General features: G+C 49.3%; 1 protein-coding gene across 4 annotated transcripts in view; it reads left to right on the plus strand.

Moving 5' to 3' along the window:
- Clic5 (CLIC family member 5) overlaps window positions 1–20,121 on the plus strand; it is a 110,390-nt gene that overhangs the window by 80,527 nt on the left and 9,742 nt on the right. For all 4 annotated transcript variants that reach the window (XM_090355541.1, XM_090355543.1, XM_090355542.1 and 1 more), the window contains 2 exons: window positions 548–673; window positions 4,907–5,013. In XM_090355541.1, coding sequence (XP_090211667.1) covers window positions 548–673; window positions 4,907–5,013 — 233 coding nt within the window. The remainder of the gene's footprint in view (window positions 1–547; window positions 674–4,906; window positions 5,014–20,121) is intronic.

A 20,121-nucleotide genomic window follows, 5' to 3' on the forward strand; every position in this document is an offset into this window, starting at 1 on the left:
AACTATAGGTCACACAAGTATTCTGTGAGCCCAGAAAAAGACTGACCAGTGGAAGAGATCAGTTATTAGATATTAAAATTCAGCTTTCTCAGAATCAGCATACTCTGTCTTGAACAAAGGGTCCAAATTCTCGGGAAAAAAATATTCTGTATTCAAAGCTATCTCTTAAAAGTAATCTCATTAATCTTTAACGCTTGAAATTATCCACTGCAGACTTTTATCGAACTAATAAGTGGAAAAGCTTCCAAAGGCAGAGCCTCATCTCTCTCCTGTGTAGCCAAAGCTGGGAGCAGATAACATTATCTATTATTCCTTCCACTTTTCCAGCTCAGCTTCCACCTGCCCCTTCCTCTCCCACTGACTTCCACTCCATGGATTTCCTGTGCCTTCATTACTTTCCCCAGCCTTCCCTTCTCTGCAAGGCCCAGCATAAATCTGCTTTAATGTGTTAGGTAGCATAGAGAGTCTAATTTACAATGAATCCTGGCATTCCCAGAACAGGAAGCTTCCTGGCGTTCGTAACACCTGAATCTGGATCTCTCTGCAGAAAGCCAGCTGACCTGCACAACCTGGCCCCTGGCACCCATCCGCCCTTCCTGACCTTCAATGGGGATGTGAAGACAGACGTTAATAAGATCGAGGAGTTCCTGGAGGAGACCTTGACCCCTGAAAAGTAATGATCTTTCTTCTTTCTGGAGCTAGAGTGAGGGGGTGAGCCAGGCAGAGCACAGGGCTGGTGCACAAGCACTCTGTGTCTGCGTCTCAGAATGTGCTGGTAAATATACCTACACATAGCGATTGCCTGTGCAGAGACACAGTTGGCCCTGTCTCCCCAGAGGAAGGTGGAGCCCCAGGGAGTCTGCCACCTCTCCTTCATCCTAGCTTGCTGGAAGACCCCAGAGTCAAGCAAGGGCTCCCTTGTTTTAGGACAAGAGCAAATGTCACAGGCCGTGACAACAAGCAGAAAAGGGCATCAATCCCTGAAACCACTCCAAGAGCCATAATTCTGATCCAGGCCCAATTAGATGTGAAAATATGACTGGAAGCAGTTGCTCTTGTAATGGGCAAGGGAGAACAGGGCTCATAGTAGAGCATTGTAAGTTTTTATTGAGGAGAGAAAAAAGAGAGGGGTGGACCCCAGAACTGCAGGGACTCAGCTTGTACTCAACTTGCAATTAGAGATTTTTTTTAAAAATCACAATACTTGGGGGATGAACTTGGGGCTGAAAGGAGATGGAGGAGGTTACTGGCCGGAAGGACAGGAAAGGTGGAGGTAGAGAAATCAATTAGAAGGAGCCAGGCAAGACTGAAAGAGGGACTGAGCCAAGCTACTGGTATGGACAGTGTGAGTGAGAAATCAGAAAGAGTAGGGTTTACTGAGCAGGCAAAAAAATGAACAAAACGTGACAACTGAAAACCACCATCTTGCATGAGGATTGAAGTTTTGTTTATTCGTCTGCACACACAGCCCACGTACACGCCTAGCTCTATTAGAACTATTTGAAGCTGGTTGGTGAGACTCACTGTGATCCTTACTGCAGCCCGAGGAGGTGGGTGATGCCTCGTTCTTGTCCTACAGGCAGACATGGGGAGATGGAGTGACTTAAGATAGCACAAGTAGCGAATTACCATGAAGAAAATCCAAGCACCAAATTGTGTTCTGAGGTTTCCCTAGGCAACCACCCCTCCTTCCTCAGACATATTCTGTCATCCCTACTGGGATTCCCAGCCCAGGAGTCCTACCCTCCCACCACTCTGGGCGGAAGAAGCCAAGTCAAGGCTGTTGGGATTCGCTGAGTGTGACCTTGAAATGAAGGCATTCATGAAACTGATGGGGCAGCCCCACATCCATCACCAGCTTACACATTTTCAGAAACCACACACATCCCTGAGCAGGACAGACACCGAGCCAGCCACTTGTGTGGAAGGGGCTCTGTGGGGGCCAGTTCCTTCCTTGTAGAGCTCGTGGGGTTTGGTCTTATTGATCGTTGGCATTGGTTCAGAATCCCACTACACACACACACACACACACACACACACACACACACACACACACACACCTCACTGTTTTCAATAACTCAGTAGCGTTTAGACTAACTGGAAGACCCAATGAAGAAAGTCTGATGAAGTAAGCTGCTTTCCCCCCTGCTGGGCCAGGAGGGTGGGGTGGGAGGTAAAGCATGGAGGAGCGGAGTCCCTCATGCCATGTGGATTCTTGCCAGGGCCATGGATACACGATGCAGGGTGTACCTGTTGCTGCATTATGGGCAGCGGGGCCTATTCCTCTTCTGCCCTTGCCTGGGACAGACTGATCCTTCCCCTGAAAGGCCCACCCCAGATCCCTCCCCCACTCAGTTCTTCCAACGCCCCCTTTACCAGGCTCCCCACTTCCTCTCTACCCCCCATCTGGCTCTGCAAAGCTTTTCCCAGGCTGTTTCTTAATTGGGCTATCCCAAAGTGGGGTCAGGGCCCCCTGAAGTGTGTCATACATGTGATCGAAGCGTCTTTCTGAAGACAATCACATTCAGATTCATCATCTCTGAAAGTTAGTTTCACACTCTGAGCAGGACCAGGTAGAGAGAGATATAGCACTCTTCCCTCTTCTCCATGTCCGGCCCTGTCACCAGTTCTGAACTCAGCTGCTGCCTGTGCAGGTTCTTTTCTAGACTGCAATGGAATGTGGGAGGGTTGACACCCCATGATAGAACAGTCTAGGCAGCAGAACCCCAAAACGGGTAACTGTCATCTCCCCTCACTAGGAGGCCCAGTAGTTAGACCATCATTCATCCTAGAATGTTCTCAGAGGACTCCGCCCTGAGCCAGGGACACATACCACAGACACCTTCCACGCAATGTCACCAAGCAGCACCATCGCCCCCTGCCCGGGCACCCACCTATCTGTCCACATGCTGCCAGCCTCAGCTGCTTTCCTTGGATATGGGCTGGGAGGCAGTGTGGCCTGGGCTCAGTGGCCCAGGGCAGGGCAGACAAGCCTTGCTGGTTTCTCGGGGGGAACCACCCTCCCCACGTCTGTTCCTGGCTACTGTTCAGCCATGTGTTCGTAATCCATATGCTGTTTGTAAAATACACCAGAATGTCACGACATTGTAGGAACCCTTGTGTCCCCTTACTTTTTTTTTATTGAAAGAGAAAACCACATGTAAACACTCCAACTCTTAAAAAAATATAGTATCTGATTCCACAGAGCACTTGGTGTCAAAATGAGGCATCCAGACACTGTCCCTTATTTCCTAAGCTAGATGTACGTCTGTCTGCGTCGTGGACGGAGCCCATGAGTGGTGAAAGGATAGTTGGGCTGGGGCGGCCCTTGTCTTTCCCGGAGTGTCTAGGATTTAGAAGTGAGAAGCAGGAGACCTTGGGCCTCTCTCTTACCAGGCAATGGGCCTTGTTGGTGGCTCTTTTTCTTTTGGTGCCCTCTGTGTTTTCTCATCTCTAGAATGCGGGGCTGGCCTTATATAGACACTCCCAGCCGCAATTCTCTGATTCCTCCCGAGATTCCCAGAGTTCTCCTCAGAGCTGAGTGCTGTTTAAAATAACCCCAGAGTATAGATCCTTGGATTACATACTTAGGAAGCCAAAAGAAAACATGGTCACCAGGGGCATGCGTTTAGTGAGATAATTTGAAAGCATACACCAAGAACTAGGGGTTCAAAATACTTCAAATGTCAAGACACTGAGTTCCTAGGACTATCTCACAGTGGTGAGAGAGATTATTCCTCTCATCCTCTGGAAAGTAGAGAGAAATACTGGTACCTCCCATGGCCTGTCACCCTGGCCCAATGTGGTCTTTGAGTCAGTCACCAGCCGGACTTCAAGCTCATACCACTAGGTGGCACTCCGCCATAGGAACAAACAAATTTGGTGGCTACTCAGAGAATTTCCCACTGGTCTGCCTGGGTGATGCTGTCCTCTTCTGCTTCAAACTACACCTGATGAACTTCTGAGGACCATTTCAATGGTTGTATCTCTGAAATGGAATAGGTATTTACTATGGAGCCAGTGGAAGAACAGGATAGAATAGAATAGAGTCGAGGCTTGGTGGTTCCTGCCCATACTCCCAGATAGGCAACAGACAGTTGCCTATCAGTGTTCCATCCCGAGTCCCTACCTGAAAAATAACCTAAAGCAAAAAGGTCCTGGCCTGGCTCAAGTGGTAGAGCACCCGCTAGCAAGCACAAGGCCCTGAGTTCAAATCTCAGCACCAACAAAGACAACAAGTGATTGTTTGTTTTTTTTTAAAGACTTTTTTGGTTCAAAGCATTAAAAGAAGAAACTGTGTTTCACCCCCTTAAGCATAAAGCAAGCAAACTGCTCTCACTGAAAAGCAATTCCCGTTAGGTTATTTGGCAATGATGTTAACCTGTCCCCTGTCTCTTCTTCCTCCCTGGCCACCCATGTAACAGGTTTGTGTAACAACATTTTTAAGCTAGAATGGCTTATGTCACTGATGCTGAGTGTTATGTCACTGAGGCCATAGTTTACCTTGAGTCTCAAGACCGACATCTCAGGCAGTGGCCCATCTGGGAGGTTTTTCTATAATGTCCGGGCATTCTCACGTGGCCGGTGAAATCTCAGAACCTTTGTGTCAAGATCTGAGCGAGCGTCTTTTCACTGGTACATCGTTGTTAGTGGCCCCGGGGTTCAAGATGTTACCTAACCAAGCCCTTCTAGTGACATTCTGGTTCTTTGCCCAGTAGACTGTGCTACCCCAAAACAACTCTTAGCACCTCACCAGGTGTGTGAGCAAGGGTTGAGTGTCCCCTGGCCCCAGAGGATGTTGGGAAGACCACAAAAGTGGGTAGATCCAGCTAGAAATGGGGGTGCTGCTAGCTGACTGAGTCAGCCCAGAGTCTCCCTGTCCCAGTGCATTGTGCTTTCCTTCCAGGTACCCCAAACTGGCTGCAAAACACCGCGAGTCCAACACGGCCGGCATCGACATCTTCTCCAAGTTCTCTGCCTACATCAAAAACACCAGGCAGCAAAACAATGCCGGTAAGTAGCCCTGCTCACCAAGAGACCCCAGCGGGGCCTGCCCTGGACACCTTCAGCCTGCCTGCAGGCATGGCAGACCCGCAGGCCAGAGGAGCATGTGGAGAACCCAGATCCTGCAGACAGAGGCTGTGGGTCTTGTGGCTGACTCGAGAGGGAGATACAGATTTCCTCTGGGGGTCACCACATTGCCCAGCTCTGTGCACTGCCCAGAAGGACCTTCCGTACCTCTGCACCATCTGCTTGTCCTGAGTGTGTGGTCCTGCTCACCTTCACACGGGAGCACACATTCTCACTTCCTTCTGCTCTATGGGATCTCTTGGGGTTTTCCAGAAGCTACAGAAGGAACAAACATAAAAGCACATGGTGTTCAAGTGAGGGGCTGAAAGCGCACATTCGGTCACAGTCAGAGACACTGCGAGTCTGGATTGCATGGAGGGTGATCAGTGACTCAGAATTGGGTTTTGTTACTGTTGTTTGTTTGTTTGTTTTTGCCAGTCCTGGGGCTTAAACTCAGGGCCTGGGCACTGTACTTGGGCTTTCTCACGGCTAGCGTTCTACCAATGGAGCCACAGCACTGGCTTTTTCTGTGTATGTGGTAATGAGGACTCGAACCCAGGACTTCATGTATGCTAAGTGAGCTCTCTACTGGTAGGTCACATTCCCGGACCCGCCACCCAGAATCTTTTGTGATTGCTGATGCCACGGAATGGCTCCAAATCACACAAAACCCCCAAATAAAGACAAGAGTACAGTGGTGGCTTCATAAAAGATGTGTTGGTGATGATGAATTGCCAAGTGCGAGGGTTCAGAAGAGGAAGGATTTACATCCGGGCCTTTGAGGAAGGTTCTTGACTGGGTTTCAGTTAGAGCCTAAAGATGGAGGGGAATCAGCTGGCTGAGCTCAAAGAGAGTCGGGTGAAAGAAGCAAACGAGCTACTCTTGCTCTTTGGATTTCTGTACCCATCACCAGTGCATCCATCCAGAGAAAGAGCAGCTCCTGCTACTCTAGACCTGTGCTAGCAGAGGGCGGGGCCCGGGTCCTCTCCCCAGCATGCTGAGCAGGCTCTCATGTTTTCCTGCTTTCAGAGTCCGCATCATTTCATCTTTTCATTTTTTAAATTAGAAATGGTATTTCCATACGATGCATATTTACAGTTCTTATTCCCCAAAGCCAAAACAACAGTGCTCATGAAATAGGGCAGATCAATTTTCTCTAAACCCAACACTCCCCGTTTTCATCGTTTCCCTTCTCGGTTTCATCCTTGGGAATCCCTCTCTTCCCCTTGCCCAGGCTGTCATTCCAGACCTCTGGCATTTCTGCTTCCCATCCTGTCCACCCCTGCACGGGCAGTTCTTGCCCACACTCCTTCCAAGATCTCACACCTGCCTGCACGGAAGCTCCACCCCACCCATCCGGGCCTCTTCTTTACTTCTCTTTCCCTGTTCCTATCCATTGCAGCCTTCGGAGTGCAAAATTCCTTAGGCTCAGCAAACCAGAGACTGAGGCTTCCTCCAGCAGAGTCCTGGGGAACCCACAGGAGCTGCCCACAGGACACGTACCCCATGAGACAGGGCACCTGTCTTTTTTTTTGCCAGTCCTGGGCTTGAGCTCAGGGACTGAGCACTGTCCTTGGACTTTCTCAAGGCTAGAGCTCTACTGCTTGAGCCTCAGCACCACTGACAGCTTTTTTCTATGTATGTGGTACCGGGGAATTGAACCTGGGTCTTCGTGCATGCTAGGCAAGCACTCTTCCACCAGGCCAAACTCCCGGCCTGGCAAATGGCACTGTCTTTATCAATGCACCAAACTCAATGGGTTCCCATCTCTGAACCCAAACAAACATGGCCAAGAAGTAGGGTGGGGGAAACTTTTATTACCTATAGCAGATGAGAGCATGAGGAGACTTACCGAGTCAATGTGAAGAATGGTGACATGAGCCTATGTATGTATATGTATGGGCATGGTATATGTATATGTACATGCGTAGGTGTGTATATGTGCATATATATCCACACTTGTCTATATTTGTTTGTATAGGAAGGCATTTTCAGGTCGGCCCCGTTCTGGCATATATTCAGTTCGGTATATATACAGATTACGGAGCACATTCAGCTTAAAGTCACAGTTCAGGAAGGAAAGATGGTGGAAGGAAGACTTCCTCCCCCTGTATTTAAGCTACAGCCTAAGGAAGGGACATTTTGAAGATGCATTAATCTAGGGGTATATCCCTGAGAGTGCCTGCCCCCTCCCTTAGCTCTGGACACAGAGAAGGCTCCGGGCCTGAGAAAGGATGCTTTTGAGATGGAAGAAGGCAGCCATACATTTATATGAGCTTAGAGAAATCCTTGCTCTCGGACCCTTAAGTTGTTTTTATCTCTCTCCGACAAGAAAAGCTCGTGCCATTCATGTAGTCTTAGTGGCTTCTTCAGTGCCAAGGCAGAAGGATTGGGAGACCCATGCTTCCCAGCCTTCCTTTGGCACCTCCTGTAAGACCCCTGGCACTGACCGTCATCTGTCTCCTCACCTGCTCGACTCACACTGCCTGGCCACTGCATGGCAGAGTCCAGCCATGGCCTGAGCCTCACGAGCCTCTGTGTCCAACATCCTCCAGCTTCCTCTGCAAAGCAGGGCTGTGGAGGTCCCTCACCTCCGGCCTCTCTTCCTCACCCTTCCTTTGGCCAGGGATTCCAGTGACTCGGACCCAGCAAGTCTGTGGCTTCCATGCCATGCATTTGCTCTGCCTGGGACCTCAGTCTGGCTCCCTGGGGGTTTTCTTTTACCCTTTGTTTTGCTGTGTCCCCCTCCAGCCTATCCTATCCCAAGAGGATCGAGGCGTATGCTTGCCTTGCGTTTCTTACCCTCAAACTGCCATCCGAACAGACCCTGGAAAGTGGGGGTCCCCAGAGACTCGTTTGAGCTATTTAATTTAACCGTGCAATATATCTTACACTACTTTTCACAAGCTCTCACTTACCTGGCCCCACCATCCTATCAGGGTTTGTGGGCACTTACCTTGTGTTTCGCACAGATTGTGAGTTCCAGGCCATGAATAAAACGGATCAAATGCACATCTTTAACTCTATGCATATTCATGTGCAAGTTTCTTTTAATTTCTTCCAGCCTTGTCACACTGCCCTCTCAAATACAGTCGCCATGAGTGCCCCAAATTACTATCCTTGTTTTTGGTAAAAAGTGTTCAGTTTTCATGCATAATTTTCTTCACTGTCCATCTGATTGGCCAGGAAGTGGCCTGTGTTACATGTTGGACTAAAATAAGTGTTCGGTATTTCTCTTAGTGAGGAGGAAGTTGCAATCTGAAAGTCCCTATTCCAGTTTCTGCACACCCAGTGCATAGATCACGAGGTGTGGTGAGCTTCTCAGTCTGCCTGGACCACACATTCCACCACTGAACCTGTGTTCCACCATCTGGGAAAATTTTTGTTCTTTCCAGGCTTTCCCTGAATTCCCTCTTCTCTTTCTGCTTCAAGTGCACTTTCTCTTATTTCCACTTTTGTACTCCTCTTTCTTGTGTGTGGGTGGGGGGGGATGCGGGAGCTTTCCTTCGATTTTAATGTCTACACCACTTGTTCAAGAAAACTTTATAGTTCCTCCCAGGGAGGTATGCAGCACAGCAAAGTGACATCCACTTGAAGGAGGTGAGAAAGAAAAACAGAGAAAGAGCCATAAAATGCTACGGTGGACTGGAGGTCCAGAACCAGTGACTCTGAGAGCCAGAATGCCTGACACGCTGGCCCAGCCACCTGGGTGGCTCTCTACAATCAAGCTGACAGGGGAAAAAAATGGAGCCCACCCACCCCCAATTAGCCAACAGCCTGGTTCTTCCAGAAGATAAAACCAAACCAACCTCCCAGAAGAATAACAAATGGCCCTGACTGGAGCCGCAAGCACAGAGGAGCCACTATTTCCATTTTCTTTGGCTCTGCCGTGACTTCCCTTCTAGCCTTCTGTAAACTCCTGGTTAGGCGAGGCTCTGGCTTTACCTCTCTCATCTGCCTCTTTCTGTCTCCATCCTTCTGTCTCCTTGAAGACCCAGGAGCCCTTGCTGCAGCCTCAACTCCACGTGGTTTCTTCTGTGGTCTCACTGCATTATGCTCTCAAGGCTTTAGGCTGTCCTAACGTGTTCCTTTCAAAAGACTTGGCCTTGCAAAGTGCTTCTAACCTTCTGAATGATGTCCTCAAAAGCCCTCTTTGGTGCCTGCAGAGTGTTGGACGAAGAGTGATGAGTTTAGGGTGCAGAGGCCCTTCCTGCTGAGTTCCCACAGTTCACAAGAACCATGAACACACTGTTTTCCACATCGAAAAATCCAATGTCTGCTTTCACTGAAAAGAATAAAGCGATACGAAGCTAGTACGGTCTCAGGAAGCTCAGGAAGTGTGTTCAACCCTCCTTCCCACCAATACCAAGCACTTGGTGGGGTTAAACCTTCCGATTCTTCCGCCTCTCCAACCTGTACCCAGCCCTGCTCACCCCTTGGGGCCTTTCAGAGAAGCCATTCATGCTGGAGGCCTGTCAGTATGCAGGGCTCTGTTTTCCTGATCAGAGGTGCAGAACACAGGGAGAAGATGCCCTCATGTGGAGGCCTCGTTGCCTGTCCTGTCACTCGTGGGCCTTCCCACTCTGTAGAGATGTGCTGGATGGAGCCTATTGGCATTATATTGCCGCACCCATCTCTGTCACCTTGTGCCTCTCTTTTGCCTATCAAAGCCTGCATGGAAGCCTGTGCATGCCAACCAGCTGCCTCTGTGTTCTTGCTCCTTCGCTGTCTCTTTCTCCATCCAGGCCCCTACCTTCAAAAGGCTCCTGTCTCCTTCCCCTGCCAGGTGGTCCGTGCTCTGTGTTCACAGCAGCTCACCCAGGTCCTGCCCTGGCCAGCAGTGGCTGGACCACACCTGCAGTGCCAGGGCTGCCCCACCCATTCCCAGGACCCAGAACACCCCTTCCCAGCATGCACATCGCTCCTGCCTTTCAGGAAAACTCAGACAAAGTCAGAAATTAGTCAAATCCATGGACCAATGGAGCATCTTCCTTGGGTGTAGAGCTCTAAGTCTTATAGAGTTCCACCCAGTATTAAGAATTTCATAGTGTTGTGGTTCCAATTAAATGTGTAGAATGGACAGCCAGCCAGAAAGCACGAGGCCCACCCACCCAAGGAAGGGACAAAAGAAGAAGCAGATCTACGGAAGTGCTAAAGGCAAGCCAGCAGGCGTCTACTGTGGGATGCTTTACCCCTAAGAGAAAAGGAACACTACCGGTGCCTTCGCTTAAAGTCTAATATTTTGATCACTTTTAAAGATGACAAGTTGTGGAGCGCAGGAAGCCTCGATGCCATGAATCGTGGCTGCAATTCTGGCGGTGGTCCTTTTCAGACCTCAGGTCCCCTTCCTTCTGCACGACCTTGAGTTACCCTGGTAGAAACGAAGGAGATCGCTCAACTTCAGAAGGGGTCTCTCTGGAACAGGCAAGGGTCAACTCTCCCCTCTGCCCTGGACATGGGAATCACGTACCACTTAGGGCGGGGGCTGTTGACTTTCCCCTGGAAGGGTATTCGATATTGTGTGGCCTAGACATGCTGAGCCGTGTGCCCTCTGCTTGGGTCTGCTGTTGGAGCCCTAAAGCAGACCCAGAGTTGATCAGGGAAGAGGGACAACTGAAAGCTACTGAAACTTCATCTGAGGGTGCCAAAACATCAACTCGGCATCATCTTCGTATGTCACAAAGCATCATCCTTCTTCTCTTGAGGTTTTTTTTTTTTGCCCCCAACTGTCCAAAAATGTAAAAAAAAAAAAATCAGACAAACAATAACTAAAAAATCCTTAGCTGTGAAGGTAGCTTGCGGTCGGCAGTGGGCCTGTAATTTCTTGTCTTTGTCTCTGACAGCCCTGGGACGGGCAGTGTTGCCATGTCAGTTAAAGCCAGGTATGCCTACGAAGCACTCAGGTCCTGCCTTGCAGTCCGAGCTGGCATCTATCAGCTATTGGCATCTACTAGCTTCGGTGGCTGTTGCTAATTTTCTCCAGTGACCTTGTGTGTCTGCCCTCTTGCCCTGGGTGCCCCTACTCAGCGTGCCCAGCCAGATGCGGGGTGTCCTGCTGCCCTCTGCTGGCGGAGTGCAGGAAGCCTAAATACCTTTGCCGTCCTTGAGGACGCTGGGGTTTCACCGCATCTTCAGAAAGGGACTGTGCTGTGAGGAAGCTTTTGCTGTGCATCTCTGTGGAAGACCAGGGGCCCTTCAGGGGTAGGAAGCCACCTTCCATTTTCTGTACCCCATACGCGGGGAAGAGCACGTCCACCAGGATGGGAGACTCTGCAACAGTCGCCAGCTACCCGGAGGCAGAATGTGCCCGTTGCCCCTTTGCCCTTTGCCCTCCCACAGCAAGGCCTTCCCTTCATCCACACACTCATGAACTTCCTTGACTAAAATAGGCCTGTGTTTGGAGGACCTGAGAAGCCTAGGAGGGCTGTTAACCGAGGACTAACTAACGAGCCCCCTTACAATCAAAAAGGGTCCAGGCCTTCCCCAGAGCATCACAAAAGCCAACTGCTGCTGGGGACGAGGTGGGAGGAAGGTAGGGGTCGGGGAGAGGAGGTGTTTTTTATTTTATGTGTCCCAGATCCCCAGGATGTGGTGAGCTCGCCACCTTGAAAAAAAAAAACAAAAACGATGTGTATTTATTCTTCCAAGGAGTTTAGTGCCATGTTTTCCTGCCTTCCTCAGCCCGCCTAGCGCCCGGAGACCTTGGCAATTCTCAGAGGCTACTCACAGCCCCCACTCAGCCCCACCCCGCAATCATCCCACTCAACCCCCCCCACTCACTCAGCCCCCTGCCTCCCCACTCAGCCCCCTGCCTCCCCACTCAACCTCCCCCCCACTCACTCAACCCCCTGCCTCTCCACTCAGCCTCCTGCCTTTCCAAGATGTGATGAGAAAGCAAAGCCCTCATTAAAACCCAGGAAGAACAAGACCTGCAATTCAGAAGCAAGGTCCCGGGGCTGGTAGGCCCTCCCTTCACAGGACAGTGTATCTCCACGCAGGCCCACTGCCTTCCTCCCTGAAGGAAGACGGAGCCAGCCCCACCAGTGGGCTTTTACCCCTGGGCATCCAGACGGTCAGACGGACCACCAGGGAGGGCACCGTGGGAGGTTGCATTGCCTCCACTTCCCCAATGACTGCCTGCCCTGGAAAGGGAAGCTCTTCAGGCCGCCATCCCTTGGCTACCCGGTGTGCCATTTGCCAACCCTGGGCATTTTGTTTGTTTGTTGATGGCTTGGTTGAGTTGAAGTTGTGCTTTGATTAGCGTTCTTGCAAGTTAAAACCAACAAGCAGGAGGGGCGGGCCTCACCTCCAAGGTTTGGCAGGCTCAGCGAGGTCACACATGCTCTTTTCCCCCCCGTGGAGGGTCTTGCAGGAGGGAATGGAGCCCAGCACTTCCTCTCACACCTCCCAGGAGCTGCCCTGGGGATTTCTCTGGAGGGGCTTTGATTTGGTTCACCATCGAGGCGGATGCTGCAATTTACAATTTAACAAAGTTTGCGCCTGAAATGAATGAATCCTTGGGCAGTTGTTAGGAGGGTGGTAGGTGTTGGGGGGGAGTCTATGGGGTAGCAGGCAGGCGGGGGGGGACGCTACGTGGGTGGGCACATTCATTAGTGGGGTAGTTCTGGGTGGGCTCCCAGACTGCAGCCGAGCAGAGACCACCAACACCATTCCATGTGCTGGAATTTCCCGCTGTCTGACCAGAATGAGATCTGCTGGCCTGGCCTGGCCGCAGATCAAGGCCTAGGGAATAAAGGAGCCTTAAAGAAGTGATTTGTACACGAGCTCAGTGATCTTCCTCCTCGGCCTGCCAGCCCCTCCGCTGTGTAATGGACGCTTCTTATCTCCGTGCAGAACACAACTATTACATGGGGGAGGTAAACATATTTCCATCTTCACCCCTCCTGCACACACACACACACACACACACACACACACACACACACACACACGTGTGCGCGCGCGCGCTTTGTATTCTGATCTTCCTTTGAACCTGCAAAGGCTATCACCCACTTCCTGAAGCGAACAGTTCATAGGACAATTAATTTGAAGGAGGAAAATAATGGTCATGTGCAAAGTTACATTAGGGACCAAACCTAATTTGAGACTCAGGGTTCCTCTGTCAGGGACTCCAGTGTTTAGGCCATGGCAGTGCTAAGCGGGAAGGCCTGAGTTTCTGGAGCGCATGCTGGTCCAGGGTGCCATGGCTAGTTTATATGATGTAGCTACCCACTGGCCACTGGCTTTCTGTGATCCTGGCAGTTCTGAGGAAAGACTCTCCCGGGTTTCTATTGCTCCTTCCTGGAGAATGGCTCTGGCTAGTTAACACCTAGAATGATTTTCTCCACGTTGGGAAAAGTTGGGGCTGAAAACAGTGAGATGTGAATTGTAGCAAAATCTTCAAACATCCTGGGGGTAATAACTGCTCCCTCGCCACCGTCATGCACAGAGCAGGGAAGTGTGCAGATATTGTACAGCAGCTGCTGTGGTGGAAGGCGCTAGAATGAAAGTGGAATCATGAAATACTGGTGTGTGTGTATCAGCTGAAGGAGTGTTTGGCTATGTGTCATAGAAACCTGATTATGGCAGCTAAAGCAAATGTTTATTTGACTTAGCACAGCCGGTGAGGAATTTTACCATGGGCCAAGCCCTGCTCTGGGCATTCTTGATAAATGTTTGCATATTGATAGGAGTTTGCTTTTCTCACCTAAGGAGAAGTCCAGAGAGAAGAGAGCTCCAGGTAGGAGCAGGACATCAGAGTTCCTATTTGTACATCACCAATGTGTGGCTTTTGTCCTTATGTCACAGGTAATCGCTTCACTTCCAGGCGGGGCGTCTGTTAGGCACTGCCAGCTGTCCTATTTTTCTTAGAAAGTCATTAATAAGTATCGACTTGCATCTCATTAGTCAGGATGTGGTCATTTGACCTTCTCCCTTGAAAGTTCTGGAGATTGGAAGAGGAGTATATGTCACTGTACACACTGCTCCCCTGAAAAAGAAAGTCTCAGTTCTCTTTTTAGTGAGTGACAAAGAAAGAGAATAGATTCTTGCATATAATTCCCTTTCAAGTTAAAGTAATTTTCCCCCTATGGTGAAAATATTCCATGTAGCCACCTCAAGAAAGACACACTTGCAAATTTTCTATTAGGAATATCAGAATCTAAGTTGTGCCTCTCTAGATGTGTGTGTGTGTGTGTGTGTGTGTGTGTGTGTGTGTGTGTGTGTTACTGGGACTTGAACTCTTACCTTTTCCACTCAAGGCTGGTGCTCTACCATTTGAACCACAACTCTACTTCCAGCTTTTGGTGGTTAATTGGTTATGAAAATCTCATGCCTGGGCTGGTTTCAAACTGGAAATCTCACATCTCAGCCTCACAAGTGGCTAAAATGACAGGTATAAGTCCCTGTCACCTGGCTAGATTTTAAGAAGCAAGTACAAAACTTCTGCTTAGTCTGCCAGTCTCATTTCACGCTTAGGAAGACTCATGTAGTGAGAGCTGTGCATCCTAAACCTCTGTCCCCAACCCCAGTCTGTGAGGTCACCTAGGAAACTGTCCTGAGCAAGGTGGGGACCAGAAGTCTGGGTACAATTTGTTGTGGAGTATTTCAGAGGTGTTTGTCAGCCCTCCACCCCAACCCATCTTACAGCTGGTAGGAGGAAGGCGAGAGTCAGGAGGAAAGGGCAAACTAAAACTGTCCAAATGCAAAATTTTCCAAGCAGGACCAGAGCAAAAGCTACTTTTTCCCCTTGCAACTAACAATTTATTGGCTTAAAATTGGTTTTATTTTGTTCGTTTTTGTTTTGTTTTGATTCTCATACATCTGCGACTTCGTCCTCTGAATGTGCGACTTGATTAACTTCCTGCTGGGCACTGTTCTAAGCCCTCCTCTGTAGTCACAAGTTCAAATGATTCCGCAGTTATTCCTCATGGGAAACGGAGGCATCAGGGCTTAAGCAGCCCACCCAAGCTAGCATGCAGCACAGGCGGGGTTGCAGCCACAGTTTGTGCTCCTGACTCCATGTTTCAGGATTTCTAGCAGCCGTTATTTAAAATACACATGGGACTGGCCTGTTAAACAAGAGTAGATCACTCATGAAACTGTGATCAAATCAGTTCATAAGCCAATGGATTCCCATCGAATGACTTCCATGTGTGCTTCCTAAATCTCCCCAAACCCAGTGTCACCACCAAATCCTGACCCCACAATTCCGGAGAAATGAAGGGGGAGCAAAATCCCCCCCTGTACCCCAGTAGACCCTGACTTGATGCCTATTGGCCAAGCAGAAGAGGAGCAACTGCAAGAGAAAGTTCAGGCTGTTACCACAACCTGATGATTTAAACTTAGCACTGTCAGAGCACTGGGGCAGTGTTAATTTGCAACTGGCTCTCATGTGAAGGATGCAGCCATCTGTGGATGCAGCTACAGAGAAGGTGGTCACAGCCTGGTGAGATGAGAAATATCCCTGTGTATCCACTGAGGTAGATGTCTGAGAAGAGTTAGAGTATTCCTGAGGAGATCATCTCCAACGCTCACATTCAATCAAATTGATACCTAAAATTAAAAAATAACCTGCTACATAGGAACCGTAAACATCTCACAGATTTCAGTCTGATTCAGTCTGCTACATAAACTACAACCAGCATTAATAGCTTCAGTCAGCATTTATGTCGTTCTTTCTATTAGCACAATGGTTTTACAACCATTTATGAGTTTCTGGAAAGCCCTAATAGAAAACACACATACAGTTCCTTGTAGGGGTTGCAGAAGTGTTTGCCTTTTATATTGCCAGAAGAGGGTGCCACCATCCTATGCCTGGAGTCAGGGCCTCTGCTCCCTAATTAGAACCAGTCAGTCTGAGCTCACTGTCTTGCACTCCCCTCCTCTCTTCCTACATCTACTCCCTCCTCTCCCCCGTTGATAAACAAACATGTGGGAAGCTTACATGGTACAGATTGTGTACACAAATGAAACGAAAACCTAAATTTGAAGACCTATGATAATCTTTCTTTTCAAATTTACTGTGGCTTTTAGATTTAGACAATTATCTGGATCTGAAATGTCTATTATCCATACCTCCCTTCACACTTTAAAAACGTGTTCTATGAAAGGCAGGCTGCAGTTGCCCTCGATTCTTTACCATGCCATCCAAATGAGCTTTTCTTTCTTTTTTCTTTTTTCCTTTTTTTTTTTTAAAGAAAATTCAATAGTTAAAAGGCTGTACTTTTCCAGTCCTATAAAATGTGCATGTTGTTGTTTGAGATTCCACTTCCAAATCCAGGCAACATGTAGTGATTTGTGGAGCTAAATAAAAAGGGCAGGGTTCTTTCATAAGGATTCCCTTTAAGGATTGGGGAAGAAGCTCTAGGAGGGAATGTGTCTCTTTCTTAAGGAAGAGTTTAAATCCCCTCTACTCCATGATTTTTATCCACCAAAAAGGGTTTGGGAGGCACTCGACAATGCTGTTTCCCATTCCACTTAGGAAGGAAAGACTGAAATCTTGGCCTGTTGTTGGAAAGAACTATGGGGCTGGTTACTTCATTCTTGCTTCCATCCAAGGCTGAAATCTTTCCTGGAATGAATAACACTGGCATAACCCACGAGGTGTGAACTGGGTCTGCTGGCCTCTGGTGGGCACAGCAGAAACACTGCTGGAGATGCTGCTGTATCTGCTGCCTTGTAGATGCGGTCTGTCTGTCTTTCCTGTTTTCCTACAGTTCCTGGAAGAAGAGACTCAGGAAGTTGCCTCCCATAGCGAAGCCCAATCTAACAACCAACGCCCTCCGTCTCTGGCTGTGGGCTTGTTTGTGAGGCTGTAGGTGGTTGTGGGTTCACCAAACGATCAGAGTACTAGACACACGCCTGTAGCCCAGAAAGAACGACCCTGAAGTCAAAAAGTGATCCCAGGCCCACTGGGAAGTACAGGAGCGTCCTCCTTCTGTCTTTCCAGGACCCCCTTCAGATCTAGAAAGTTCCACTGTGTCCAACTTCCCTCCCTCCCCCTTTTTTCCTGTTCATCAAGGGGCTTGGACTCTGGGTCTGGGCGCTGTGCCTGAGCTCTTCAGCTCAAGGCTACCACCCTGGGGCCTCAGTGCCACTTCCTGTTTTTCTACTGGTTCATTGGAGATGAGTCTCTTGGTCTTTAGTGCCTGGGCTGGCTTTGAACTGCTGTCCTCAGATCTCAACCTCTTGAGTGGATAGGATTACAGGCGTGAGCTACTGTGCCTGGCTCTCCAACTTCCCTTTTAACACTGAACTTCTGCCTTGAGCTGATCCCTGCCTTTCTCAGCTTTCACCCAGGGTCCCTCCCTCCATCCTCCTATCCAGTTAAGGTCTACACCCATCATCCTAGAAAGAATAAAAGTCAAGTTCATTATGTCCTACTCTGTGTCGGACACTGCCAAATCTGCAGGCTTCCATGTGTGGCTCCTCCTCTAATCACATTCCTCTACCATGCCCTGAAACTCCCTTCTGGCATCTCGGTCTTCCTCAGACACGTGGACAAGATGGCAGAATCAAGGCTGAGGCCTCCTGGGCCCAACCCTGGCCTGTTCTCTACCTCTTCATTCTTATTACCAAGCCTCCCTTATTCCTGAGAAAGTCCATGCCCGGGTGTGTGGCCCAGAGCAGCTTCGTCTCTCCGTTTCCCCTCATCTCCTCAGCTCAGGCAGACCTCACATTTGCTTCTGGGAAAGGGCATGGAGGCCCTGCTCACGCTCTCTGGTCAGAGAAAACTCCTGAACCTGATCGTGTCCACTGAAAGCACAAGAACTCGAGGCCCCAAACCAACCATGATGGACTGGGTGTGTGCATACATGCCTTGAATCCAGGCTACCTGGGAGGTACAGGCAGGAAGAACTCACATTTGAGGACTATAGAGTCTCAGGTTCAAAGGCAGCTGGGCCAATGGGCTCCTGTCTCAAAGCAAAATAAAGACAAGCCTGAAGGAGTGTGTGGCTCAAGTGGTAGCATAGTTGCCTAGCATTTGTGTGAGGCCGGGTTCAACAGACATACAAACACATACGTATGCACACACCTACACACATACATACATACATACACACAGGCAGCTCTCCTTAGCAGAATGTAAGTACCTTATCAAACTGGGCTAGAAGGTAGAGCATGAGGGGCGACTCCTCTTTCGTTTTCCCCAGGGAAATGAGAGTCAACAGCCTCATGGTTGTTCTGGAAAGAATACAGGTCCTGTATTGTCTCCCACTGCCTCAGGTGCCACAGATTCCAGAACTCTCTGCTCCCCACGCCCCAAGGTCCTGGAAGCCTTCTCCCAGCCCCAGCTCTGCTGATGCCCTAGGCGCAAGAGCCAGGCAGACTGTCTGAGAAGCAGCACTTTCATGCAGAAGAGGCAGAACTCCCTGGTGGGAACCATGGTTAAATCACTCTAGATGGAGGTAGAACCCAGCAGAGACTGAGTTAGAATGGCTTTTCCACCAGTCAGAGCAAGGTGGCTTGAAGACCAGAGCTGTTGATGACTAAACTGGGGGGACTTTCCATTCACCTCCTGGGGTAACTTGAACACTGAAAGAACCAGCTGTGTGTGTGCTCGCACGAATGGATACAACTCTGGGTCCTTCTATGATTCAGTTCCTTTACCTGCTTTTTGTTTCCTTATGTACCCTTGGAAATGTGTTATTTTCTTGCTAGTGTTGGGGGTAGAGGGATGAAAGAAATAGAGAAGGGGCGGGAAGTACAGCCTGGGGCACGCGTTCAGGAATCAAACCTTTTCACGAGGAAGTGGACAGACACACCCATCCAGGCTGAAGACCTTGGTCAGAAGTCCAGCCTTCATTCTGATTTCCTGCAAATGCATGTAGCAGGCAAAATATATCTGACACCCTCTGTTCCTGGGTGTATGAAGACTTGGGCGTCGGCTGCTGTACACATGGACTTCCAGCCTTCCTGGAATGTGGGGCCTTGTGCTCCTAAGTCTCCTGGCTGCACACAAACCAGGGCGGAGCCATGCTTGTAAGAACCAGCTGGAGGCTGGGTTACAGTCTTGGCTCTCCTGCCCTCTTCAGCCTCCATGCTCTGGTAAGACTATATTATTTTCTTAACTCACATTGCTGTTTCCAAGTCATTATTTCTCTATGACGAGAAAACAATATTAGGTCTTATGTAATATCAACCTCAATGAATCTGGAAGTGATCAGGGAATGGGTGGATTTTTTTTTCCTCCTTAAAAAAAAAGAGAGAGAGAATGAGAGAGAAATAAATTTGAGATTGTTTGCATATGGCTGAGAATATTTATGAACTATTCCCCTTGTTTCCTCCTCACATAATTTACCCAGTGTGCTTGTGTGTGGTACAGAATAAATCTTGATGGGGAGCAGAGGTGGAGAGGGGAAGAAAGCAGTTAAAAGTCTGGGCATTCATCAAGTTCAGGGTCCTGTATCTCTGGGTGCCGCCGGCCCCGGCTCATGCTGTCATTTGAGGTTGCTGCAGTTACTCTGAGGTCATCTTTGGGGGAGGCTTTCACAGGTGAGCACTGAGGGATGTACCTCCTCTCCTCGCTGACTCCCTTGTCTCACCGGAGCAGAAGGCTTGGTAGGAATCATTTCATGTCCTCCACAAATGCCACCAAGCCTAAGGAGGCCCTTTGCTGTGTAGATTCCCGATGATGCGCCTGCTTCTCCATTGTCTGAGTTCTTCCTCTACATGTGAGCTGGGGACGCTCTGTTTCATTACTGATGCACAAATAGAGTTTAGTTGTATTGAAGAAAAGATCTCAAACCACACCAAAGTTCCAGGACCAGAGACAGAGGCTTCGTGAGATCTAAAGCCAATGCACTAAGTACAACCAGTGAACCTTGAGAAAGGCCCAGGCAGGTCGAGCACCCTAAAGAAAAAGGTCCTGCAGCATCATAGCAAGTCTAACTGCATGAAAAGCCTAACTCAGAACTCAGGGCCACACGACCCCATCCCTGCTACCCAACCGTCTCTCCTCCCCATCCTGAATATCACCAACTCCAGTCTTTACCTTCCTGAGCATGAGTTACACAAAGGCCAACGATGGACCTGGCGTCAGAGACCTGT

This window comes from Megascapheus bottae, chromosome 22 (assembly GCF_031878675.1).
Source record: "Megascapheus bottae isolate mThoBot1 chromosome 22, mThoBot2.hap1, whole genome shotgun sequence".
NCBI lineage: Eukaryota > Metazoa > Chordata > Mammalia > Rodentia > Geomyidae > Megascapheus > Megascapheus bottae.